We start from the raw sequence: 25,225 nt of genomic DNA, 5'->3' as shown, positions 1-25,225 counted from the left end.
AACTGATCGGCTGATTGAATCTGAAAGGCTGGTGAGACCGAACCGCCGGAGGCTCATCCCCACCACAGTTGACGTGAGCCCGTCCAGTATAAAATGGCACGGCTGCCACCTCTCCCGCATTTCTCCTTGTTGATTGCCGATGGGAAAGGGCGCCGGTAACTGCTTCAGTGCCGAGCCTGCTGCTGCTACTGCTGCCCCCAAGCCTACGACCACTCCTGCAGCTACTCCCGCGCCTGCCGTCGCTCCCAAGACCGCTCCAGCAGCTCCCAAGAACGGCACCATGGTTAAGATCGCGGTCATCTACTACAGCAGTGAGTGCAGGGTCTTCTTCCTCCCCTGCCTGTGCAATGATCACCAGTGATCCTGCCAATCTCCGTGCTCCTTTGGCGGCTGGCGGCCCTCCATCCTTCCCGTCGCCGCAAACAATCGCTCTGGGGGCGCCGTGCACTGCCGGTGGCCGCAGGATGCCAGGCCGCCGCCGCCTCCTCCCGCTTCTTCCGCCGCCCGCTGCCGACCTCCCAGTTTGCTGCTGCCGCTGCCTGCAGCCTACGGGCACGTGAAAACCCTGGTTGAGAAGATAGTCGAGGGCGTCAACTCGGTGGACGGCGCCGAGGCAACCATCTTCCAGGTATGTGGGCCCTGGGGAAACAAATCCGCCCCTACCGCCGGGCAGCAGCAGCGCTCCTCGGTGCTTTCCCGCTGCCACTTGGCGCCGCTCCTGCACCCGGCCGCCCCTCCACCCCTCCAGATATCCTTCCACCCAGATCCTATAATCAAGTGTGCCCACCCACCCTCTCTCCCTGCCACTGCAGGTGGCTGAGACGCTCCCTGCCGAGGTGCTGGCCAAGATGCACGCCCCCCCCAAGCCAGACCACCCCATCATCACCGCCAATGACCTCAAGGACTACGACGGCTTCCTGATGGGCTTCCCCACCCGGTGAGACTGGCGCAGAGGCGCGCCGGGCGCTGCCTCGGATGCTGCCGCCGCCGCTCTGCCTGCCACGCCTGTCGTGCAACTCCCCGCAGCTGTTAGACGCTGGCCGCACCTTGCGGCATCCTGCTTGCCAATCCTTATTTTTCTCCCAGCTCATTTGGCTTGCCTCCCCTGCTTGTTTCCCTCTCATCGCAGGTTTGGCATGATGGCATCCCAGTTCAAGGCTTTCCTCGACTCCACCGGCGGGCTGTGGCAAGCAGGGGCGCTGGTTGGCAAGCCCGCGGGCATCTTCACTTCGGTCGCCACCCAGGGCGGCGGCCTGGAGACCACCGCGCTCACCGCCATCACCCAGCTGACCCACCACGGTGCGTAGCGAGGTCCGGGGAGCTCAGGAAAGAGTGTGGGGCGTTGGGACCGTGGGGGTTGCGAGGCAGCGGCACCGCATCAGCGCATGCCCTGCGCCTACCAATGTCGACGCGCCTGCTGCCGCGCCTGCGCTGCTTGCAGGCATGATCTTCGTGCCCACCGGCTACACTTTTGGTGAGATGAGCTGCCAGCTGCCTGGTTGAGCAATGAGGCGAACCGCAACACAAAAGGGGCACTGTGGTGTTGGCTGGCTGCCTGCCGGGCCGCGCCTCTGCGTTCCCTCCTGTCCATCCGCTCTGCGTGCACCTCACCCGCTCTCCCCGCGCCTCCCTCACGGCTGCAGGTTCCAGCATGTTTAACGTGGGCGAGGTGCAGGGCGGCACCCCCTACGGGAGCTCTACCATCGCCGGCGCTGACGGTTCCCGCCAGCCATCCAAGCACGAGCTCGACTATGCCGTCCACCATGGCAAGTACTTTGCCGGCGTGGCGGCCAAGCTGGCAAAGTGAGGCGGGATCCGGCTGCTGCTTCAGCAGCCACGGCAGCGACCGCGCTGGCAGGGCTGGGCCGCGGCGGTTGCCCCGATGGCCTGAGGGCTCCAGCGCCTGCGGCCGCACCCACCGCCGCGCGGCGCAGATGCAGCACAGCGAGAGATAGACGCACGTCCATCGGCGAACACAACACTCTGCAGCTCCCAGTATTTGATATTTCTTTTGCACTGTGACCCGCAAATAATCCTGTACCCGACTCAGTTTGTAAAAATGCCCGCTTCAGGATCCAGGGCAGAGGGCCGGTGAGGTGCGGCAGCACTGCAGCCACACCCAACACCCTGACCACCTTTCCCCGGGCGCACCATTGCTTGGCGCCGCCTTCCAAACCATTTCCCTGAACGTTTCTAGCGCTGCTCTGCAGCTCTGCATGCTTTTACATCCTCACAGCCAATGAGGAGGGCAGACGGGAGGGCGGCATGCTGCCGCCATCTCGCCATGCAGCGGCTGCCAGCCATGGCTGGTGGGGGACGCAGCCCGGTGGCCCAGCCTGCCCTCCCCCGCCCTCCCAGCCACTCTCCGGCCTCCGTGCTGTCCGGAGGTCCGCCAGCAACGCGGCAGGCGACGTAGCCCCCTGCTGCGACTGACCACAGCGGGCGGCGGCGCACAAAAGAGGGCGCCGCCGCCGCTGGCACCTCATTCTCCCTCTCCTCGCCGCAGCTCTCCTGCTGTTTGTGCGTACTCCCCCGGCAACCGCTTGTGCCCTGTGTGCCTCGTTGCCCACAGCCCTGCCTCCCACCAAGATGGCCACCTCCGCTGCCCTCTCCCTCGCCTCGGCACACCAGACCTCCCCTGCAGGTGAGTGCACCAGTATGCAGCGTGACGGGGAGCCCCTCACATCGCCGCCTCCTCGCATGCTTGCAACGCGGCTGCCCATCTCACCATGCACCCTTTGCCCCACCCCTCCCTGTCACCTGCAGCCCACCTCAAGCTGCGGCTGATGTCGTGGAATGATGGCCAAGCCCTGCAGGCCAAGGTGAGGCAGGGTTGTGTGGGTGCGGGTACTGCCGCTCCGCCGCCGCCCGCCTCCGCTCCCAACCGACCCTGTGCCGCCAACCGCCAGCAGTGGACTGCCTGCTGCCAGGCTCTGGACCTGCCTATGACTGGCTCCTGGCCCTGACTTCTGAGTCATGTCGTTGTTCTTTTGCTTCTTCCCCTTGCCCATTTCTCACCGCTCCGCACCGCTCCTGCCGCTCCCTCCACCCCTGCAGGCAGCCCTGGCGGCCCCCTACTCCCGCACCCCAAGCTTCGAAATCCCCGCCCAGCACCTGCAAGCTGGCCTGGCCGCCCTGGCCTCCCCGCAAGATACCTCCCTCTGGCCCTCCCTGTCTTCTGCCACCCCCGCCCCTGCCCGCGCACTTGCCGGCTGCTGGGCCACCCGCCAGGCCTGCATCCTGCCTCCTCCCGTGCCCACCACCACCACTACCGCCGACTGCGGCTGCCAGGCAGACGCCGAGGACGTGTTGCCTCGCTACTTCAACACCACCCCCGCCTGCATCGTCAACACCCCTGCTGCCGACATGCACGAGGCGGCGACCAGCACCTACCTGCCCCCCGCCTGCCGCCTCGGCGCCTCACCCGCCTCCCTGGCCGGCCACGTCTATCCCAGCTGGAGCATCGCCGACATCTGCCGCCGGCACCAGGCGCCCGCTGTGGTGGCACCAGCTGCCTACGTGCCGCCGCAGCGCCTCACCCCGGCTGAGCAGGCAGTGGCTGCCACAGCTGGCCGCCCCGGCCGCCCCTGCGCCTTCCCCGCGCTGACGGCGGGGCCGCTGCCCGAGGCGCCGGCAACACTGACTGCAGCTCCTGTGTACCTGATGGCGCTGCAGGGGTGAGTGCGGGGGTGCAGTGCCAGGGTGGGCTGTGCACTGAGCCTTCCTGTCTGCCTGCCTGCTGCCAAGCCTCTGTCTCTGAGCCTTGGGAAGCGTAGCGGCTGATGCGCACCGCCTGCCTCCCCTCCCCCTGGTGCAGGCTGCTGCCCCAGCCCTCCTGCCCTGCTCTCTCCACCCCCGCTGAGGAGCCTGAGGCTGCTGCCGAGCCCACGGACACCACCACTCCAGCTCCTGCCCCTGAGGCACCCGCCGCCCCTGCCACTGCTACCGCCAAGCACCAGCGCCGCTCCTGGCCTGCACCCCGCCCGATGGCGGTGGTTGTCATGGCCCTGTGCAGCCAGCGAAAGCAGCAGCACAAGCCCTGCCGGCAGGGGCGCCGCACCGTGCGTGCCCCCATGCCGGCCCACCAGCAGCAGCCCAAGACGACCACCCGCCGCTGCCACCAGCACCAGCCCCGCCCCCGCGCCTGCTGCTAGGCTCGCCCTCCTGGCAGGGCAGGGGCTGCCGCCGCCTGGGTGTGCATCCCACCCCCGCCTCCTCCTGCTGCACCAAGCAGTGCCGCCGCTGCGCCAAGCGGCCCCTTGATTTTGTCCTGATTGGTTCCTGATTCAATGGTACCCTGCTCTTTATTCTTCTTTCAATGTTTTAGAACCATTATTTAAATATTTAGAGATGGCAGAGCATGTTGACATCAGCAGGCGCCGGCGGCGGTTCAGCGCTTTCCTCATCAATCCTGCTCGTCCTGAAACAGGTGTTTTATTGCTTCCACTCCCTAGGCTCGGGATCGCCTCCCCTAGGCTCGGGGAGTTGCAATCATAGACAGAGGCCGAACATGGCGGCCGTTCGCGTTGGCGTTGTGTATTACTCGGTGAGCGGGAAGGATAGGCTGTGCCGGGGGCGCCGATGGATGCACACGTGAGCCCTTTTACTAATCTTCCGCAGGTCCACGGCCACATCCGCGCGTTGGCCAAGGCATGTTGACAGAATGCCCCGCCTTGATTGCCGCTGAATGAGCACTTCGGGAGGTGTTTCTTTGCATCTAAACGAGACGCTGAACGCGAGGGTGTGCGGGATCTGCAGTCCAAGGCAGCATTGCGCCGGGTCTGCCGCCGCTGCCACCCGCAAACATGCCCCCGCCCCCGTCGCACTCGTGCCTTCCTCCTGCAGCAAGTGCTGGATGGCATCAACTCGGTGGAGGGCTGCGAGGGAGTGATGTACCAGGTACGAAGCTTGCAGGCCCTTCAAGGAAAGGACACTCACTGCCGCCAGCCCGTTTGGCCGGCCCGCTCGCGGCGCCGCACTCCCCTTCCTTTGCGCCACCTCCCCAACCGCGCCTGCAGGTCGCCGAGACGCTGCCTCCCGAGGTTCTGGAGCGGATCAAGGCGCTGCCCAGGAGCGACGACCCTGTAATCAGGGCAGGTCGGCAGAAGCAGCAGTAGTCAACTGCTGGCAGCTCATGCGCTGGCTGCGCCGCCGCATGCGGGGACCCCCATCACACGGGCAGGCAGGCAGAGGGCCTGACGTGGCAGGATGGCTGTGGCACACGGGTGGGCCGTGCGCTGCGCCGCGCTCGGCTCGGCGCCCGATGCATGCGCCTGTGCTGCCACTGTGTGCAGAGGAGCTGCCGGATTTCGATGGCCTCATCTTTGGTGAGCCGGCAGCTGCCCATCTTTTGCAGCACTGAGCGTTTAAGCTGACTCGGTCCTGCGGGATTCTGCTTTGATGCACACGCTCAGCTAGGTTCCTGGGTGGCCAGCCAAGCGCTCAGCAGCCAGCCAGCGTCCACTGTGCCTCCTGCCCTTCCCTGGCGACCTTCTGCTGCAGGCTTCCCCACCCGGGTGAGCTACTGGGCCCCAAGCTCCCGGGGCGCTTGGGCCACAACTCCTTGGCATGGTCGGCGGTGCATTCCTGCATGCCTGTTGCCTGAACGCGTGCGAGGCTCCTGATTCAAGGGTGCTGCCAATGAACTGAACTCCCTCTGTTTCTTCCTGTCAGTTTGGCATGATGCCGTCACAGGTGGGAGGGCTCTCAGCTGAAGCTGTAGCTGCAGCCGCCAGCAAGCCGGCAGCCTCCGTGCCGATGCCTTCCAGCCAGCGCCAGCCGAGGCGGCAGCCTGAGGGCGGGGATGCAGTGCTCTGCCATGGGTTGCGTGATCCTGCGCTGGATGCCAGTGCAGATGAAGGCCGTGTGGGACGCCACCGGCGCCCTGTGGGCCAAAGGATCGCTGGTGGGCAAGCCCGCCGCCGCCTTCACATCCGTCGGCACACAGGTCGGTGCCAGGGCTGGTGTTTGCTGCCATGGCAGCAGGCAAGGGCCAGCGGTGCAGTGGGGGCAGGCTCAGCTGCCTGCGGCAGCACCAAGATGGAGCAGCGGCAGCGCCTGCACCCTGCTGAGGTGGTCGGGCATCGGCACTGGAGCAGCTCCTGCAGCCAGGGCTGGGCATCGTGAACCCTGCTGCAAGTGCAGGGAGGAGGCATCGAAACCACCATTATGACTGCCGTTACTCAGTTTACTCACCACGGTGTGCAGCTGCGCGCTTGCAGTTGTCAGTGTGCATTGGGGCTGAGCCGTCCGAGTTGGGCGGCCCGCCACTTGCTGCTCACCTCCCTGCGCCCCGCACGCCCCGCATGCCCCGTTCACCAACTCGCAGGCATGATCTTCGTGCCCCCGGGATACTCCTTTGGCGCCGACATGTTCAGCCTGGAGGCAGTCAAGGCGGGCTCTCCCTGGGGGGCCGCCACCTTTGCCGGGGCGGACGGCTCTCGACAGCCCACTGAGGTGGAGCTCCAGTACGCCAAGCACCAGGCGAGTGTGGGAGCGCTTGCAGCAGGCGCGCTGTGGCAGGCCGGAGCGGCTGCTCGACGTCCGGCAGCGGGCCTCCAGGCATGTTGGCAAGGCTCAAGGGACCCCCCACGCCCCTGCTGCCCGCGCCTGGCCCCGCGCGCTGTGCCTGCTGCGTCTGCGCCTGCAGGGCGCCTACTTTGCCAGGGTTGTCAAGAAGCTGGCGGCGGCCACGTGAGCATGCTTCTGCGCCAAGCCGCACGCTGCAACAGGGCGGTGCTGGCACATCGGGCCAGCACCGCACGGCTAGTCATGGCAGCTGACTGAGGGACAGCCCGCTTTTGAATTGATTTAAGAGATGCACATCATCACTGCACAGACCCAGCCTGTGAACTCTTGACCTCCTTTGGCACTGCCCAGGTCACAGAAAGAATGATCACACGCGGCAACAACAGGTTTGACACTCCAGGCCAACAGCCTGCCGCGGCTGTCGCCGCCGCTGCCGCTGCTGCAGGCCTGGCACGACAGCTGCGGCAAGCTCGCCGCGGGCCAAGCTCTGAGCCTGCTGTCGCCGTCGTGGCCGCCGCGGCTCAAGCTCCACCTGCTCAAATCAGAGGCCCTGCTGCCGTAGCAGGCTCACAGCGCTGTGTCCTTCTGCTCCTCTGGAGCCACCATCTGCCACAGCTGGCGGTAGCTGTCCAGCTGGGCGGCATCCACGCCCGCCTGCGCAGGACGCGGCAAAGGACGGCGGGAGGCGAGCCCTTGGCGTGGCATGAGCCAGGGGAGCGCTATTGCAGCTCACACATACGTCCTGTGCTATGCAGCGTGCAATGCAACCGCGCGCCCGGCATACACCGACCGACCAAACTGTGGCTGGAGTGCACAGCTTCAGTAGCACGGCTGGCGGTGTAAGAAGGGCACCTCCCCCCACACACCTGCGTGGCCTGCCTCCCAAACTCCTGCACATCCAGCAGCAGCTGCTGCCCAATCATCTTGTCGGTGTCGGGCGCTGCAGCAGCAAGGGGGCGGGGCAGCGGGCTGGTGTTGGGAGGCAGCAGAGTAGTGGCAGCAGCAGCGGAGTGCAGGCCTGCCATGGAGGTGGCACAGGTGGCAGGGCTGCCATGAAGGTGGCACTGCTTGGAGGCAGCAGAGCCCCGCGCATTCAGTTTGCCCCCTGCCAAGCAGGCGGTGGCGCGCAGGGACCAACCTGCGCCGCCCTCGCCGCCCTGCTGCCGCGCCTTGAGCCGCTTCAGGCTCGACTCCGTCTTGCGCACGGTGCTGCGGCAGGGGAAGGGGAAGGGGCACGGGTGTCCAGGCGCAGGTGCCATAGGAAGAGAGAGAGAGGGGGTGATGCACAGAGGGTGGGGCCCATGCAGGCTTGGGGGTTCCTGGGGGCCAGGGGGCCCACTGCAGCAGGTGTGCGAGAGCCCCAGCAGCCCCAGCAGGCAGGCAGGAGAGTGCGGGCCAAGCACCTGAGCGTGTCGGCTGCCAGGTGCAGGTAGCGGCCGCTGACGCCCGTCACCACGGCAACCGCCAGCTGCTGCCGCGCCTCGGGGCTCAGCTTGCTTGCCACGTCCGCCTGGCAGCGAGGGAGGGCAGCGGGCCAGGACGGTATCGAGCAGCGGTTGGCAGCCGCAGGGCGCGAAGCGGGAGAGCGGGGCAGGGCAGCCGGCGCTACAGACGCAGCGGCAGCAGCAGCGGCCGGGTACCAGGCAGCAGCAGCCACATGCCGCCCACCCAGCAGCAGCAGCTCTGCAGGCTGCGGAGCTGTGCCAGCGGCAGGGAAAGCCAGAGAGGCAGGTGCCACCACCCCACCTGCAGGAACTGGTGCAGCGGAGCCAGGATCATAGAGACGTAGTGCGAGGGGCGGGAGGGCAGGGAGCGGCTGGTCATGCGGAAGGTCGCCACGATGCCTCGCAGCTACAGGGCAGGCGGGCAGGGAGGCAGGAGGTACCGGGTGGAGGCAGGCAGGCAGGCAGGCGGGCAGGCGGGCGGTAGAGCGGGGGGTGAGGACCCGTGTGGGGTGCACGGCAGGTAGGCAGGAGGGAGATGGTGGTCGGGCAGAGGGGCAGGGGCAGGTGGAGAGGCAAGCAGCTGCCAGCCAGGCCCAGCCAGCCAGCCAGCCAGCCCCCACCCACCTGCTTCAGCACCACCACACTCTTCTCTGTGAGGCTCTCTGCCACGGCGCCCATCACCGCCGCACCCGCCGCCTCCAGCCGCTCCGCTCCCTCTGAGAAGGCAGAGGCGGTTGCCTCTGCTGCCTCTGGAGGCAGCTCCGCCAGCAGCGCCGACAGCTGGGGCACAAAGGTGGAGAGCAGGGAGGACAGCAGTACATCCACGTCCCGCCGAAGCGCCGCCAGCTGCTCGGGAGTGGCCGCCGCCTCCCAGCTGGCAGCGGCAGCTGTTCCCGTGCCGTCGGACGTCTGGCCGTTGGCGGCCGCCGACGCAGAGGCGGCGGCGCCGGCCTGGTCGCCGCCGGCTGGCGGCTGGCCGCCTGCGGCGGCAGCCGCTGCGGCCGCCTTGGCCCGCTGCTCCATGCCGCTGCTGATCCAGGCTGCGTAGCGGGCGATCAGCTGCAACGTGAGCCGCACAAACTTGTCTGCCAGCTGGGGGAGGAAGACATCCCTGCTGGCGCAGCGCTGCAGCCCGGCCCAGAGCGCGGCAGAGGGCGCCCAGGCAAACCGCGGCGTGGCGGCGTCCGCGGCGCCGCCCTCGCCGCCCGCCGGCTGCAGCGCCGCTGCAGTCAGCTTGCTCTCCAGCGCGCCGGCGATGTCCTGAAGGCAAGCAGGCAGGCAGGTGCGGGAGAGCAGGCACGGCAGAGGTCAGCCCCAGCCCGGGGTCATGCAGGCACAGGCATGGCCCGCCCTGCGCGACACAGGTTTAGCTGCCGGCTTGACTGCCGCTGCCACCTCCCCGGACACACACACACAACACACACACACATCGACCCAGCCCTCAGCCCACCTGGAAGCGCAGGGAGAAGTAGACGGGCAGGTTCCACCTGCGCATGAAGGCGCCATAGGCGGCGCTGCCCCGGAACGCCTCCACCTGCGGGCGGCAGGGAGCAGGGGCGCCCCACACGGGGTGCGGCACAGTCATTTGCCGCTGGCGGGGAGTGGGCGGCCGGCAGGCGACAGAGGGGAGCCACACCCTGCACCACCCATGCAAACCCCAGGCGTGCAGGAGGGCAGTACAGTACCGTCCGGCCACCGTGTGCTGCTGAATGTACTGCATGTACCTGCGCCTGCGTAGTGCAGTATCCCTCCAGGGCGTCCACGAAGCGCAGCGCCGCCTGGAAGTTGGCGTGGAAGGTGGCTGGTACGCCCGCGCTGAACACGCCTGCACGAAGGAACGGGTGAGAAGCGTGCAGGCACGGGTCAAGCGGCGCATGCATGCAGGAATGGTGCGGAGGTTGGCAGCAGCCCAGCTGGCTGCTCGCGGGCTGCCTATGCGCAAGCACAGCCACGGTTGAGCAACGGTTGAGCGACAGACAGAGTGCTTGCCAGCTGGGACAGAGTCCAGCCACCCCTGCCGCTGACCTGGCAGCGACTCCTCGAGCGCCGCCTGCACCTCTGCCAGCAGCGAGCCGCCCAGGAAGTCGAATGGTTGGGAGGTGGAGGGCTGCGGGCAGGTGGTGAGGGTGCAGAAGAAGGGTCAGGCGGCGGGCTGGGCCAGTGCGTGCAGTGGACCTCCACCTGCCCACACCTCACCTGCCCTGCGCTGCTGCTGACTAGGCGCCCCGCACCATCCACCACCACCTCGGCTGACGCTCTGCACACATGCGCTCCCTCCCGCCCAGCCCACCTGCGACATCGTATGCTCCAGGAAGGGTGCACACTGCGCCTTGAGGCCCTCCGTCACCGCAGCCAGGACGTCGCCCAGGCGCGTGCCCGCCGAGGGCCCCCCGACCTGCGCTTTCGCCTTCTGGTCCGCCACCGCCTGATGCACCACAGGCGCCACCAGCGTGGCGCGGACCACCGCCTCTGCCGCCTGTGGCCGCGCGATGGCGGCATACGCATGCAGGCAGACGCCCAGCGCGACAGGGCTCTGGCTCTGCAGCGTCACCGCCAGCGCCCCGTCAAGCGAGAGCTGCAGCTGCTCCGCGGCGCCGTCGATGCGGGGCTGCAGCTGCCGCATGAACTCCAGCTCCTGAGGGCGGCAGGGCGCGGGCGGAGCAACAAGAGGGTGACAGTTCTGTGCGCAGCTGCTGCGCCAGCGAAATGCCGGCTCCCACAGCTGTGCAGGCAGTAAAGACCCCCCATGCCTGCCTGCCCACCAGCCGGCTCAACCCAACGCTTGATCCGGCCGCCCACCCACCCACCCACGCCCTCGCAACCACCGATCCCCGCCCCCCGCGGCCCTTGCAGCCACCGTGCCCTGCCCCACCTGCCCTCGCGCCGCGAAGAACTGGAGGCGGCTGACCTCCGAGGCCACACGGTCCAGCAGGCGGCAGTGCGCCTCCAGCTCCTCAGGCGACCCGCCGCCCACTGCAGCCAGGCGGGGCAGGCGACAGAGGAGGCGAGCAGCATGTGACGAGCAGCGGCAGATGAGAGATGGTGGTGGTGGCGGCGCTGGCACAGGCAGCATAGCGTGGCATGGCAGCCAGGTGGGCCAGGCTCGGTACGTCGGAAGCGCTGGCTTGGCCACGAGCAAACAAACGTCCAGGCAGAGTCTGCAGCGCCTTGCTGCGCACCTTCCCCCGCGGCCCGGACCTCCCCGAGCAGCTTGTCCACTTTAGACATGACGTGCGCCGTGTCCTGCATGAGTTCCAGCAGCGCCCGCGCCGCCGCCACCGTCTGCCGCCGCTGCAGCCCGCTCTGCAGCTCCGCGGCCTGGCCTGCGATGCCGCCTCGCGCGGCTTCCAGCTTCTCCTGCAGGGCGGACACCACAGACCGGCTCCCAAAGCATGAGCCACTAAACGATGCGCGGTGTGTGACTTCCCAGCCAGCAGCAGCACCCAGAGACGCACCTGCAGCTCCAGCAGCGGCTTCTGCATGCGGGTCAGCGCCCCATCCACGTTGACCAGCTTGGTGGAAAGCGAGACGAAGTCGTTGTAGTCGTCGTTGATGACCTGTTAGTCGGATGGGCCCCCAGGTGAGGCAGGGCAGGGAGAAGAGGCGAGAGGACACGCTGAGGGAGGTTGGAAGCCCCGGCGTTGCATCCACAGCGCCTGTAGCCATGCAATGCAGGCTGGCCTCACCTCCACCAGTTTGTTCTTCAGGGCGCCCAGGTGGGAGTGCAGCTCGCTGCTCAGCGTCTCCAGCGGCACCTGCGGCGGCGGCAGTTCGGTTGGGCGGGCGGCGGGCGCGCGTGGCGGCCTTCGGCCAGGGCGTGTGCAGGCGCTGCAACGGTCCCAGCATCGTGCACGGGCATCCTGGAAGCACAAGCAGGCAGCCAGAGGTCGTCTGCAGGCCGCAGCTGATGGCAGCGGGGCCTCACGTAGCGCTTCAGGTCGCTGACGTAGCCCACGGGGCTGAACTCGGGCTCCGTGAACAGCTCGGGCTTGAACCAGGAGGCCAGGCGGGAGCTGTCCAGCGCGAGGGAGGCGGTGTGCGAGGCCAGCGCCTCCATGGAAGCGGGGGCCTCCGGGGCCCCCGCCATGGCCCACGATCAAGCAGCCCAGCCGATCGAGGGCCAGAGATCGCGCCGCGCTGGGCAGCCCTCAAAGGTTGGCTGCACCCCCTTCTCCACAGCGTCTGATTGGAGGTCAGCAACCACGATCGCAATGCGCACAGCGGCTGGGAACGCCGGATCGTGAGCTGCGGCAATGGTGAGCTGGAGCCAGCTAATGTGACACATTAGCGTCTTGAAAGGGCTCTAGAGCCCTTTACACGCTACCGTCGATTCCCCACCAATTGGACTGCATCGTCTCAAAGCTCTGGTTCAATGCTGGGGCCCCTTGCCGCCCGAACTCTGCCCGCCTGGGCTGCTGCCACACAGGGCAGAGCCCTATGCCGCCCTGCGGCAGCTGCGTTTCATGCGAGTGTCTGCAGCAGATCACTGGCTTCGGCAGCAGAGGGTGGTGGCGGCGCCGCCACCGCCGCCGCCGCCCAAGATGCCGCCTGGCGGCAGCGGTTCGACGGCGTGGCGCCTGGCAGCATCCTGCGGCTGGGCTTCCTCAATAGCGTGGCTGACTTGACAGTCAGGGTCGGCGAGCATGAGGCCATCGAGCTCAGCAGCAGCGCGCAGCTGCAGGCGGGGCAGGCGCAGCACCCACACCGCGAGGACGCGACTGTCGGTGGGTGCACTGGCAGCAGCAAGCAGGCGTTGTTGCAGATAAGGGCGTTGCCCCACCCGTTGAGAAAAGACACAGCTATGCTTCCAAGCAGCGCACCTTCTGCCACCCCACCCTGCGCCCTCCCGTGCCTGCCCCGCCCGCAGTGTCGGTGGTGGGCAGCGGCAGCGACGAGCTGGCGCCCTCGGCGGCCCCGCTGCCACGCCTGCAGCTGCAGGCGCTGGCTCCCTCCCGCTTCCTGTCCATAGAAGCCACCACCAGCGGCGGCAGCGTGCATGTGGATGCGGTGCAGGAGGGCAGCCTGCGGGTCAGCACCAGCGGCGGCGACATCTCGGCACCCAAGGTGAGACTCTGGGCTCGAGCAGGGCTGCGGCTGGGTGCGGGCTGATGTGGGGCTGGCTAGACCGGTGGCTCATCGGGCAGATGCACAGCACACTGGGCTCTCCTGTTTTTGCACGGTGCTGCCGCTCGCGGGCAGGGAGCTGCCCGGCAGCACAGCAAGCAGCCCGCCCTCTGCGCCGGGCAGGGCCGCACTCCCGGGGCTGACTGCCGAGACGCCCCTGGGCTGGGCCTGGTGTGTCGACTCACGCGCAGGTCAAGGCGATTGACGCCCACCTGTTTTCGGGCGGCGGCGCCATCCGCGGCGCCATGACCGGCGTGGACGTGCGGGTGGACAGCGGGGGTGGCCCGCTGGCGCTGGCCGCGCTGGTGGCCAGGCGCGCGGCGCTGCGGAGCGGCGGTGGGGCGCTCACGCTGGGGGCGTGCTATGCAGACGATCTGGAGGCGGACTCAGGTGAGGGGGCCCTGGGGATGCCTGCCTCCACTCGACCAGCCCATACCCTGCCCCACCCTCAACCTGCCCTGCCCTGCCCGGCCCGGCAGGCGGCGGGCCGGTCCACGTCACAAACATGGACTGCCGCGGCGGCAGCGCGACGCTGCGCTCGTGCGGCGGCGCCGTGGCGGTGGACAGCCTTGACGGCAACCTTCAGGTCGACTCGGGGGGCGGCGCTGTGCAGGCAAGCTGGGACGGTGTGAGGCTGCTGGGGCTGGGTGTCCGCTGGCGTGCAGCGGAAGTTGCAGGGGCTTAATCCCCGGCTCGACCGCAGGCAGCAGCCAGCCAGCCCCAGCAGCCGGCTTGCGCCCTGCCCCATCTGCCGTCCTTTCCCTCGAGCGCCTGCGCCTGCCTGTCTACCGCTGACCCGCTGCAGGTGCAGCTGGCCGACAACGCCAGCGCCGTCAGTGTGGCCAGCGGCGGCGGCGACATCCAGCTGTTCCTGAGCCCCGGGCTGACGGGGCTGCTGCGCCTGCGCAGCTGCGCGCGCGTCGCCGCCCGGCCCGGCACCGTGCGGCAGGTGGAGACGCGGGACGACGGCAGCCTGCTCTTCCGCCTGCCCTTGGAGCAAGGGGACGCAGCGGCAGTCGGACGGGACAGGGCTGCAATGCCGGCAGCGGCAGCGGAAGGGGTATCGGCAGCGCCGCGCAGCCGTCTGCAGCGGGCGGTGGATGTGCAGCCGCAGCCGCCGTCTGGCAGCGATGGCACGACGGGCAGCAGAGGGCAGGCTGGTGCCGACATTGTGCTGGATGCGGGTGAGCGAGTGCCACAGATGCTGGGCAGAGGGATGATTCCTGGACGGCAACTGGGACCCATCGCCATGCTGCTCCAGCTGGGTTTCAGGGCTGCCCTCTGTTGCTGCGCAGGCGGCAGCGGCACCATCACCCTCACGCACCGCGGCTGGATGGATGCGCTGCGCCAGCGCTGGAGCTAGTGCAGCTGGGGATTCGCCTCTGCTCGATTTATTTGCCTTGCTGGTTTCTTTGGCACTCCCTTGCCAACATCAGTATCAACCGTTTACAGCACAGTTTGCATGGTCATGTTCATTGATCAGTCGCCTAACTGTAGCCGAAATGCTTCAATGACATCGCCTTCCTGCAGCTGATAGTCTGCCAATAAGCTGCGCCCGTCAAAAAGAGGCGTACCGTCTGTGGCTCCATGCCTGTCTTGGTGCAAAAGCTCCAAGTCATTTAAATGGTGCACTGCGACCCTGTCTAGCATGACACGCTCATCCACACACGGCGGCACTGACGCGGCGGCGACTACGCCAGTGCGGCGGTTAAGTCAGGTGACCCCCAGAAGTCACTGCTGCCCTCGCTGGGTAATCCCGCAGCCTAATTGGCGATGCAAGTCACTCTGACAGTGCTGCTCAGTGGAGCCAGGCCACAGACAGACTGCCTCCCGTTGTGGCTGCCCCAAGTTCACTGCCATCTACGAAGCCAGCGCATGAATCCCTCCAACACTTGATGATCGGGATGGGCGTGAGGATAGCAAGGCGTGCAAGCGGGGCAAGGCAGCCCAGGTCAGGGTCCAGGTTGGCCGTTTGCTCGCAGCGCCGTCCAGCACAGTCCATTCATGCAGTGTAAAGAATACTTCTAGCATCCAACTGCTCGGAGGGCGCTTACCCCGGTTTTCGCCAGAAGCGTGTGCCAGGGCCCGGCTCTCTCGAGCCAGCAACGCCCAGCGGCGGGCGTGTGAGCAGGCGAGGTGCGCTGATGGGCGGCTGGTGCGTGATCGAGTGCGCACACCTCCTCTGGGCCTGGATTTACCCGGCCGTGGCTCCCTGACACCCTGCAGGCCCAGCCAGGGCGCCGTAGCCGCGCCCAGCGACCAGTCGGCGCCCCCAGTCAAAGCGCAGCGCAGGATGGTGAGCCTCACCAGCAGGCGATGCCGCCGCGCGGTATCGCTTTGCCTGCCGCCCGGCTAGCAGCAGCCTCCTACACAACAATGCCTTGCAGCACGGGCGAGGCTCTGCGGGCTTGGCCGTACACTGACCGACCACCTGCTGCGCGGCGGCCGCCCGCCTGCCGCCCTGCAGGAGCAGCCGGCACCTGCAGCCCCTGGAGAGGCCCCCACAGCCGCACCTGCCCCTGCCGCCGCCGAGCCGCCGCCCAGCGAGCAGCCGGCGCGCGCACCCGAGGACCAGCCGCCAGCAGCCGTGCCAGCACCCGCGGCGGCGCCAGAGCAGGATGGGCCCAAGCCCGACGCCTCGGCCGCCGAAGCGGAGGCCGAGGCGCAGGAGGACGAGGAGGTGGCGGCGGCGCTGTTTGACCTTGCCGCCGCGCCAGCAGCCTCGCCGCCGCCGCGCGCGGCCTCGCCGCCGCCGCAGCCGCCGGCCTTTGGCGGCGCCGCGTTTGGCGGCGCCGCCGCGGCCGCCCCGCAGCAGCACGGCGCGCTGCCCTCGCTCCACCTCCTGCAGCAGTACCAGCAGCACGACCTCAAGCCGCTGCTGAGCCCGCGCAAGCGGCCCCGCAAGCCCAATAAGACGCTGGCGATGTATGAAGAGTTCACAGGTGGGTGCTGGCCGCGGGGCTGCAGCCCTGCCAGGCGGAGGGATTGCGGCCCACCCAGCTCCCCCTGGTCGCCAACACAGCAAGCTGCTGAGCACGACGCTAGAGCGGCTCTGGCTGCCTGCTGCTGACCGTCTGCCGCGCTGCGCTCCTCGCCCTGCGCCGCTCCCTGAGCAGATGGGGAGTCGGATGCAGAGGAGAAGGCGGAGGGCGGCGGCAAGCGGCCGGCCAAGCGCGGCGGCGGGCGGTGGGGCGGCCGCGGCGGCGCGGCCGGCGGCCGCGGCCGCGGCGGCTGGGGCCTCCCCGCGCAGCAGCAGGCGGGCGGGCGGGGCGGGCGGGGCGACGCCCCGCGCGAGTCCTCCACAGCCGACAGCCGCGACATGAGCTGGGCGCAGCAGCAGGCGGCGGCGGCTGCGGCGCTGGCCTCTGTGCAGCAGCCGCCCCCAGCCCTGCCCAGCGCGCCCCGGCAGCTCGCGGCGCCGCCGCCGCTGCCAGACATGCTGCGGCAGCCGGTCAAGCGCTGCGCCATCCACGCCTACATCGCACACCTGGTGCAGTACCACCACCAGCTGACGGCGGCGCAGCAGGGCGCGGCGTCGCAGCAGGCCCAGCCGGTGGCGGCACAGCCGCCGCTCGCGTCCATGCTCCTGCAGCAGCAGCAGCAGCAGCAGGCGTTTGGCGGCGCACCGCCGCCGCAGAGCGCGCTGCTGGCGGCGCTGGCTGGGCTGGGAGGTGGCGGCCTGCCGGCCGGCGGCGGCAGCGCCCTGGCAGCGCTTGCGCCCTACCTGCAAGCAGGCGGCGCCAGCGGCGCCCTTGCCGCCCTGACGGCGGCGGCATCCAACCGGGGTGGCGGCGGCGGCGTGGCCGGCCTGCTGCAGCAGCTGCTGCCGCAGCAGCAGCCGCAGCAGGCGCAGCAGTCGCGCGGCGGCCTGGCTGGCCTTCCACCGCAGCTTGCCTCCGCGCTGCTGGCTGCTGGCATTGGCGGCGGAGGCGCTCTGGGCGGCCTGGGCGGCGGCGGGGCGCCGGCGCTGCAGCAGCCCCCCGGACTGGCGGCTCAGCTGGCAGGTGGGGTGGGGACCTAGCGCCAGCTCTCAAGCACGCTTGCTCCTGCAGGATGGCACTTGCCTGTTTTGCTGCCTGCATTATACACATTGGTCACCTCACTGTTTGGCCCACCTCCCGCCATGCCGCCCTCCTCCTACAGCCCTGCAAAGCGCCCTCAGGCCGGCAGGCGTGCCGGGCGGCGAGCAGCAGCTGGGGGGCTTGCCGGCAGCGCTGGCCCAGGCTGCCGGCGAGCGCTCGGCTCCCATGCAGCAGGTGAGTGGCCCTCGCCCGCAGGCATACATGCCTCAGCCTTGCTGGCCGGCTGGGTGTCTGCCTGGGTGGCTGCCTCCATGTAGATGTGGGTGCAGCCGGAATCCCTGTGGCCGCATGCCGTCCCAGCCACCTGCTGGCTTGCCCTCCTGGTTTGCAGGGCCCCGCCGCCCCGCAGCAGGCTCAGCAGCAGCAGCAGCAGCAGCAGAGCCGCATCTCTGATGTGCTGGGGCAGCTGCTGGCGCTGCAGCGGCAGTTCCAGCAGCCTGTGGGCGGCGTCGGCGGCGGCGCGGGCCCCGGCCCCGTGCAGGGGCCCACCCACCCAGGCAGCGGCCCTCCTCCGCAGCAGCAGGAGCAGCAGCAGCGGCTGGGTCTCATGATGAACCAGCTGCTGCAGGCACAGCAGGCTCAGCAGGCACAGCAGCAGGCGCAGCAGGCGCAGGCACAGCAACAGGCGCAGCAGCAGGCGCAGCAGCAGGCGCAGGCGCAGCAGCAGCAGGCGCAGCAGCAGGCGCAGGCGCAGCAGCAGCAGCAGCAGCAGGCGCAGCAGCAGGCGCAGCAGCAGCAGGGAGCTCATCCGCAGGCCGGCCCCAATGAGTTGCAGCGCTTGCTCGAGATGATGAAAGCAGGTGGCGGTGGTGGTGGGCCAGCGCCGCCAGCCAGCGCGGGGACGGCAGCAGGCGCCACTGCCGGCATGAATGGCGCAGCCCAGGATCCCGCTGCCGGCAGCGATGCTGGCGGCGGCGGCCTGCAGCCGCCTGTGGGCAGCGCGCTGCAAAGCCTGCTGCGTTCGGTGGGCGGGCAACCACAGCTGCTTCTGCAGCTGCTGCACCAGTACCGGTTGCGCCAGTCGGCCAGCCCCTCGCAGCTGGCGCAGCTGCTGCAGGCGCAGGCTGCTGCGCAAGGCGGCGAGGGCCCGGCTGCTGCCGCTGCCGCTGCTGCTACGGAGGCTGCTGGCAGGATGCAGGCGGTGGCGGCGCCAGGTAGCGGCCAGCAGGAGGAGGGGCAAGCGCCAGGCGCCGCCGGTGAGGCCGCCGCCGGTGAGGCCGCCAGCCTGCCGCCTGAGCGGGCAGGCGAACAGGCAGGCGGAGTGCCCAAAGCACACGCCCAGCAGCAGCCGGAGGGGCAGCTGGTGGCGCCTGAGCACCAGCGGTCACGGCTGCCCGAGGGGCCGGAGAAGCAGGTCGATGGGCCAGCAGAGGTGCCACCGGCTGCAGCAGCAGGCACCGGCGCTGGCGGGGCAGCGGGCAGCAAGGAGGGCCCAGACCAGCAGCAGCAGATGGATCAGCAGGGTGCCCCCGACCAGCCTCGCCCAGGCAGCCCGCCGCCGGCATCCGCCCCGCTGCCAGCGCTGGTGCCTGCTGGGCAGACTTCGCCGCCGACAGCAAACGGCGGCACCGTGAGCAGCGAGCATGGGCAGGAGGCAGCTCAGGCAGCGGCCGGCGGGCACCCGCCTGCCCTGCAGCAGCCAGGGGCTGGGACGAAGCAGCAGGACGGTGGTGCCGACCGTGCCCAGCAGGCACCGCCAGAGCCTCAGCAGGCAGCGCAGGAGGCGGGCGCTGCCGGGCAGCCCGCTTTCCAGCAGCGCCTGGCGACTGCCATGGACCAGCTGCGCATGCAGCTGCTGCTGCAACAGCAGCAGAAGCAGGCAGGCCAGCCGGCGGCGGCGGCGGCGGCGGCGGGTCTGGGCGCCGCGTATGGCGGGGGCCAGCCGGGCAGCCAGATGCAGCGCGTGTTGATGATGCAGCAGCTGATGGCTCAGCAGCTGGCGCAGCAGCAGCAGCAGCAGGGTCAGCCGCAGGCAGCGCATGGCGGCGGCGCCGAGCCGCAGCAGCCTCGCCAGCTGCCTCCGAACCTGGCAGCGCTGCTGGCATCCATGCACGGCACTGGTGTGGAGACTTTGTTGGGAGGCCTGCAGGTGTGTGTACGGGTGGGGGGGCCGCGGCAGCGAATAGGAGGGAGGTACCTGCAGGGGAGTCGGAAACATGTCCTTGCGATGCCGGGACCCAGACTAATGCTAACTTTTCGTATGCTGGGCGTGCAATGCACGTGTGTCTGATGCTTGCCTGTGGGTTGTTGCGCTCATTGTGTGAAGGGAGCACCGAAGCCACCGCAACCGTAGTACCAAGGCTGTCCCAGCTCCCACCCCATCTCATCAAGAATACCCTGAGGCAACGAGCACACGCATCACCACTCTTCGTGTCGGCAGTCGCTGCCCGCGCCAACCACACGCCAGGCTCATTCCGAGCGCTCGCCCCCACTGCTGATTGGCCGGTCTGTAACATTGCAGCTGCTTGCACATCATCTCGCCGAGCCCCTAACCTTGTATTGCAGTCAACTCACTCCTTCGTCACCCGGTGCACAGAGCACAATGGAGGCAGGTGCGGCTACAGCACCCGGTCGGGAGTTGGCGGGGCTGCCTGCCACATGCCATGCCCCCAGCCTCTGTTTCCTGCGGCGCACTGTACACACTGGCCTGATATCACCAGGCCCCCGCTGATGGCCTGCTTACCTGAAGAGGGGGAGAGGGACATGGGGTAGGCAGCCTCGCGCCCGCGGTCCCACCTACCGCCCCCCCAAAATGGGTACTGGGCTCAGTCACATGGGTTGCACTTGTTTGCGCTGCAATGCCACCAAATGCGCTTGCATGGCCTTCTGAATGGCTGGAGGGCGCTTGGAGCTGGCCTTCATGAATGACGGGGGTCGTGAACCTCCCCGTCAGCCTTGAGAGTGGTCGCGGCCACCCGGTTTCCCAGAGACCTGCACCCATTGCAGAATTAAAACCCACTGCCTTCCTCATGATCTCATCAACCGGGACTTGAACCCCGGCCTCCCTCCCGCAAACCCCGTCCGCGCACTCGCGGGCTTGCGGGCCAGCGCGGCACGCCTGGCTGAGGGATTACCTTCACACTTGCCCCCACGCCGGTGGGCACCACCGTCGCGCTGTGGGCTGTGCGGGGCTTGGCGCCATGAGCGGGCGGTCGCTGCCGGAGCCCGTGCAGCCGACAGGTGGGGCTTCAGGCGGGAGGAGGGCAGCAGAGACACCCCCTGCAGCTCGGTTGGTGGGGTTGGTGGTAGCTTCAACTCAGCGCGCATCCCCCTTGCGTGCATCTTCCCGCAGAGCATAGAGAGGGTTCGACGTCTGGCTGTCCCTCCCTGAGCGGCATGCCTACGCCCCGCGCCGAGGATGCCCTGGCGGTTGCCCTCTCCTCTGGCGGGACCATTGGCTCGGCGCCCGCCACCGCCGCCGCGCTCTTTGCTCCGCCAGCTCCTGCTCCCTCACCAGCCGGCGCACCCAGACACCTTGATAGCGGCACCCTGCAGCAGCTCTGCCGCGAGCTGGATCGGCACCTGCCCGCGTGCGACATCGTGGAAGGTTTGTGTTTGCGGCGGTGGCCTTGCACCACCCCCTGCATGGGCGCCCTTGCTGGCTGCTAGCCTCTTTTGTGCGCTGACCCAAGTCGGACCCATCGGCCTCCCCCTCATGTGTAGTCCCAAGTAACGGCTACCTTGTGGTCCGCCGCCATACGGGCCAGCCAGAACGCATCCTCAGCCGCCCGGCACCCTACGCTCCGGGAGGGCGGCTGTCGTCCCGCACTACAGCCGCCGCCGCAACAGCAGGAGGCGCAGCTGGCACGCCGGATGGCATAGCTGCAGATCCTGCAGCAGCAGGTGCAGCCGCAGCCGCCTGGGTGCCGGCCCAGGAGCGTCGCTACCAGCAGCAGCTGCAGCACCTGCGGCTGGTGGTGGAGCTGCGGGAGCTGTTGCGGAGCCAGCTGCAGGAAGCACAGCAGCAGGGCTTGTCCTCAGCCCCTGCCCCGCTGCCGCCGCCGCCACCGCCGCAGCAGTCTCCGCAGCCGCAGCTACTGCCGCAGGTCAGCTTCCCGCTGGCGCCCGCGCCGCAGCCGGTGCAGCTGCTGGGCGCTGGCGACGGCTGGAGCGGCTTTATTGCCAACCGGCTAGTGGCCGGGCGCAAGCTAGCAATGACGTGGAACCCGCCGCCGCCACAACAACCATGACCCCTCCTCCTGCACCCCGCATTGATTGCGGTAGCAGCCACAGTGCCGCCGCCATGTCCTTCCTCGTCTCGGGGCCGGACCCGGCCATGCTGCCACAGTCGCACATGAGCGGCCGGCGCAGCATGCTTCTCTTGATTCCTATTCCCTCTTGCGTTGGTGCGACCCTTTTCCAGTCGTTCATTCATGGCCTGGCTGCTTGCCGTGGTGCCAGTGCACCTTGCTTGCCTTGCTTGTTACCACTAACCTTGTTTGCCCACACCTTGGAGAACTTGCTCTGCATCAGGCCTGCCACAAATAAGTACTCTTTTGCTCTTTTCCTGTTGCCCCGCTGTTGGGCCCGCACCCGCATCACTGCAGTATGACCCTCTCTCTCATTGTCTCTACGCCTCCCTAGCCCCCTACCTGCCCTGTACGGTGAACAGTACTTTTTGAACCGGCGTTCCTCCTACCTAACTTGGAACCTTCTACGCTTGACTTTGAACAACATGCTGACGAGATGCCGTGATGGCAGGCTCTTTAGGAGCCGGCAGCTCTCATTTCATTGAAACCCAACTCCCACCAACAACCAGCCGCCTCCATCTTCACATGTATGTAAGCTCACGGTGAACACCCTTCCTTCTCGCGTCACCGCATGTTGTCCCATGCGGCCACTCTCTTTTTTATAACTGTACTTAAGTGTAGCTTACCTTTTTATCCGTATCTTGCCCAGGCACATGCCAGCAAAGCAAACAGTTGAGGATTCAATTGGGGGGCATGTCTGGGCATCGCGGCCGTGTGGCGCCATGCGGCGACGGCGGCGGCCACACATCAGGCTCAGGTAACCTTGACCTCGCAGAAGTTTTCGTCTTCTTCATTTGCCCCCGCCTGATCAATCGGCAGAGCCTGCGCCCGGAGGTCGAGTGGGAACCCGCCCCACCATCATGTGGAAGCCGTTCGGGCGCTTCCACGTTGGCTACTGCGAAGCAGAATGGAGCTGCGAGGAGGGCCAGGTACTGCCGCGTGCCCTGCGTCCCACCGCTGTGCCGGGCGCCGCCGCCGCCCGCTCAGCGCCCGCCGTCGCACCGCTCACCCACGCAACCCCCACCTGCCATCTGTTGCCTGGTCTGCAAGCGTGCCTCCTGTGTTTCCGCACTTGCCTCACCTCCCTGCCCCACTCCTCCCTGCAGCCGGTGGCAGGCCGCCTCTATTACCCAGCAGAGAGGCCCAGCGGCGGCGCCGCCAGCTGGCTGCCGTGGCGGTGGCGGGGCGTGCCGTGGCTGTGGCATCGCAACTACGCTCGGGGCCTGGGCAAGTTCCTGTTCTTCAGGCTCAACGGCTGGATGTACGATGTGCTGGAGCAGGCAGGCGGCAGCTCCCGGGGGGGGCAGGCCAGGGTCTCCTCACGCCTCTGGACGCGCATACCATCCGCCCAACAAGCTGCCTGCCGCATCCTACTTCCGCCACCAGCACTCAATGCCCGGGCATTGCCACGCCACACCTCCTGCTTCCTCTTCCTGCCTGCAGGGCCTCATCGCCTTTGCGTGGGCGGCGGGCAAGAGCCAGCGGCTGGACCTGAGCCCCGGCGCCCCGCTGGCTCCAGACGCACCCAGCCAGCTGCCGCTCATCATCTTCTCGCACGGCCTGGGCGGCAACCGCTTCCTGTGAGTGGCAGCAGGCAGCAAGGCGGGGAGAGGGCGGCGCCCGGCTCCTGCTGCCTGCTTCTTACCGGCCAGCGTGCCAGCAGGGGAGGCGCCCTGTTTGCCAGGTTGGGAGCGGGAGAGCGAAGCATGCTGCGTGAATGTGTGTTGCGCCCATGCCCCGCCGCTGCTGTGGTGCAGCTACACGATCATCTGCTCCGAGCTGGCCTCCCAGGGCTATGGTGGGCAGCGCTGGCTGCAGACCCTGCCGGCGTGGAGGCGCCAGCGGCGCCGGCCCTGCCCTGCCCCTCCCCGGCCAATCTCATTGCTTTCCGCCGCGTCCCAAAGCTCCCCTCCTTTGCCCTGCACGTTGCCATGTCACCTCACCCTGCCGCCCTGGCATCCCCGTCGCTCTCCTGTGTCCCTCTGCCCGTCCCTCCCGATCCCCGCCCCCTACCCCCACCTGCAGTGGTGCTGGCCGTGGAGCACGCCGACGGCACCGCCTGCGTCGCGCGGCTGCCGGGCGGCGCCTGGAAGTTTTATGCCGGGCTGGGGGATGAGGCTGCGCAGGTGGCCAAGACGCGGGTGAGGGTGGCGGAGATGAGGGGCGCGCTGCAGATGATGAGGGCGCTGCACAGAGGTGCGCTGTTGTTCGGTGTGGTGTGCTGTGGGGCGCATGTGCATGCGTGTGCGTCTGTGCGCGTGCGCGCGCGCGCGCGTGTGTGTGTGTGTGTCAGAGAGAGAGAGAGAGAGAGAGAGAGAGAGAGAGAGTGTGGTGGGGCCTGCTCTGCGCACGATGATACCCGCATGCGCACACACGGCGCTGCCACCTGCTGTCATCTCCCTCCCTCCCGACCTCTCTCCCTCCCAACCTCCCACCACAAGGCCGCCTGCGCCCCGTCCCTTGCCCCACAGGCGACCGGCTGGCGGGGCTGGAGCTGGCGTACGGGCTGGATGCTTCGGCCTTCCTGCGGGGCCGCCTGGACATGCGCTGCGTGGCGGCGGCAGGCCACAGGTGGGCTCAATTGAGGGCGGCGAGCCTGTGTGTCTGCTGTCGTGTGGGCAAGGGCGTGCTTGCCTCTTTGTTACCAGCCTGCTGCCCAGGGCCCCAGAAGCAGCACCTGCCGCCAGCACCGACACCCCCACCACGGCCATGCCCCCGCATGCCGTGCGCCTGCGCCTCCCGCAGCTACGGCGGCGCCACTATCACCGCGCTGGTTGCCGAGGACCCTCTGTACCAGTGTGGGGTGGCTCTGGACCCCTGGTGGTGAGCGCAGGCTGCGCCTGGCGGGTGCTGCGCAGGCTGCTGCGGGGTTGTGATGCACAGCCTCGCCGTCTCCCGCCTGCCGCTCCTGTCGCGCGCCGCCTTCCCTGCTGCTGCTGCTGCTGCTGCTGCTGCTGCTGCTGCTGCTGCTGCTGCTGGCATGCACCTGCGGCTGCTTCGGCTCCCAGCCCATTCACCATTTCCTGCATCGCCCCGCCCCACCGCCCACGCTTGCAGGTATGCCGTGTTCCCAGAGTCAAAGGCGCTCACCCGCTTTGCCACCCGCACCCCGCTGCTCGTCATGGGCTCACATGACTGGAATGTGCCCAACGCCTTTGGCCAGGTGGGGCTGTGCTTGCTGGGGGTGTCCATTGGAGAGGGGTGGTTGGATTGATACCGGTGGCCGGCTGGCGACTCGAGGCGAGGGTGGCGTGTGGCGGCGGAGGGGTGGACGATGGGGAGCGTGCGGTTGAGCCTCTGTGCCGTCTGTGCCGACTGCACCGGGGCCGGCGTTAGGATCCATGTTTGCACTATGAGCCGGACCGTCCCAACCCTCCCAACACAGCTGTCGTGCGGCGGCGAGCGGCAGGAGAGGGTGCTGGCGGCGGCCGCCGCGCGGCGGGAGGCCGACGGCAGGGCGGGCGGCGGCGGCGCCATGCTGCTGTCGATAGCCGGCAGCTCGCACAACACCTTTGCAGGCGGGGCTGCTGCTGCTGCTGCTGCTGCTGCGCGTGTTGTGTGTGTGTGTGTGCGTGTGTGTGTGTGTGTGTTGCCGGGGCTGCAGACGGTCGGTTGGGCATGTAAGCCAGCAAGCCGTGCAGCAGCCGTGTCCACTCCACACCGTCACCTTACCCTGCCCTGCGCTCTGCTGCGCGCCCTCCGGTGCGCAGACGCCCTCCCGCTGTTTGGGCAGCAGACGGGGTGGCTGCTGGAGCGCCTGGGGCTGACCGCCAGGCTGGACCCTGTGCTGGGTATC

General features: G+C 68.4%; 6 protein-coding genes across 6 annotated transcripts in view; 5 read left to right on the top strand and 1 right to left on the bottom strand.

Moving 5' to 3' along the window:
• The first annotated feature begins 141 nt into the window (after positions 1-141).
• On the top strand, positions 142-1,905 carry CHLNCDRAFT_30702 (hypothetical protein). Its single transcript, XM_005848910.1, has 6 exons — positions 142-311; positions 546-628; positions 813-937; positions 1,130-1,299; positions 1,442-1,474; positions 1,644-1,905. Exons 1-6 carry the CDS (start codon positions 281-283, stop codon positions 1,805-1,807), a joined length of 606 nt encoding a protein of 201 aa, XP_005848972.1. The 5' UTR covers positions 142-280; the 3' UTR covers positions 1,808-1,905.
• A 2,605-nt stretch (positions 1,906-4,510) lies between these two features.
• On the top strand, positions 4,511-5,362 carry CHLNCDRAFT_144499 (hypothetical protein; the record flags this gene model as incomplete). Its single annotated transcript, XM_005848909.1, has 4 exons — positions 4,511-4,546; positions 4,846-4,899; positions 5,019-5,097; positions 5,295-5,362. The coding sequence occupies 4 exons, from the start codon at positions 4,511-4,513 to the stop codon at positions 5,360-5,362; spliced, it is 237 nt and encodes a 78-aa protein (XP_005848971.1).
• Positions 5,363-5,818: 456 nt separating this feature from the next.
• On the top strand, positions 5,819-7,019 carry CHLNCDRAFT_144498 (hypothetical protein; the record flags this gene model as incomplete). The annotated part of the gene is made up of 5 exons (XM_005848908.1): positions 5,819-5,947; positions 6,145-6,199; positions 6,329-6,489; positions 6,650-6,693; positions 6,974-7,019. 5 exons carry the CDS (start codon positions 5,819-5,821, stop codon positions 7,017-7,019), a joined length of 435 nt encoding a protein of 144 aa, XP_005848970.1.
• A 76-nt stretch (positions 7,020-7,095) lies between these two features.
• Positions 7,096-12,175, bottom strand: CHLNCDRAFT_57543 (hypothetical protein; the record flags this gene model as incomplete). The annotated part of the gene is made up of 15 exons (XM_005848696.1): positions 11,899-12,175; positions 11,660-11,728; positions 11,429-11,530; positions 11,153-11,330; positions 10,846-10,946; positions 10,264-10,608; positions 9,999-10,080; positions 9,698-9,798; positions 9,424-9,507; positions 8,598-9,233; positions 8,275-8,379; positions 7,932-8,038; positions 7,667-7,737; positions 7,395-7,468; positions 7,096-7,182 (listed from the first exon to the last, which is right to left on the bottom strand). Exons 1-15 carry the CDS (start codon positions 12,058-12,060, stop codon positions 7,096-7,098), a joined length of 2,304 nt encoding a protein of 767 aa, XP_005848758.1. The 5' UTR covers positions 12,061-12,175.
• Positions 12,176-12,774: 599 nt separating this feature from the next.
• On the top strand, positions 12,775-21,369 carry CHLNCDRAFT_51659 (hypothetical protein; the record flags this gene model as incomplete). Its single annotated transcript, XM_005848907.1, has 14 exons — positions 12,775-12,848; positions 12,965-13,037; positions 13,289-13,487; positions 13,577-13,725; positions 13,903-14,281; positions 14,628-14,723; positions 15,080-15,233; positions 15,324-15,393; positions 15,565-16,039; positions 16,214-17,101; positions 17,241-17,353; positions 17,511-19,268; positions 20,619-20,726; positions 21,196-21,369. 14 exons carry the CDS (start codon positions 12,775-12,777, stop codon positions 21,367-21,369), a joined length of 4,710 nt encoding a protein of 1,569 aa, XP_005848969.1.
• Positions 21,370-22,242: 873 nt separating this feature from the next.
• Positions 22,243-25,225, top strand: part of CHLNCDRAFT_57542 (expressed protein) — a gene marked incomplete at its 3' end in the record, with an annotated part of 4,140 nt that continues 1,157 nt past the window's right edge. The window contains exons 1-8 of the mRNA XM_005848906.1: positions 22,243-22,358; positions 22,536-22,742; positions 22,873-23,009; positions 23,187-23,227; positions 23,455-23,625; positions 23,901-24,000; positions 24,175-24,252; positions 24,487-24,592. Coding sequence (XP_005848968.1) covers positions 22,290-22,358; positions 22,536-22,742; positions 22,873-23,009; positions 23,187-23,227; positions 23,455-23,625; positions 23,901-24,000; positions 24,175-24,252; positions 24,487-24,592 — 909 coding nt within the window. The 5' untranslated portion in view covers positions 22,243-22,289. The remainder of the gene's footprint in view (positions 22,359-22,535; positions 22,743-22,872; positions 23,010-23,186; positions 23,228-23,454; positions 23,626-23,900; positions 24,001-24,174; positions 24,253-24,486; positions 24,593-25,225) is intronic.

Source organism: Chlorella variabilis (assembly GCF_000147415.1).
Source record: "Chlorella variabilis unplaced genomic scaffold CHLNCscaffold_7, whole genome shotgun sequence".
Taxonomy (NCBI): domain Eukaryota; kingdom Viridiplantae; phylum Chlorophyta; class Trebouxiophyceae; order Chlorellales; family Chlorellaceae; genus Chlorella; species Chlorella variabilis.
This window is presented reverse-complemented; position numbering and strand designations above follow the sequence as displayed.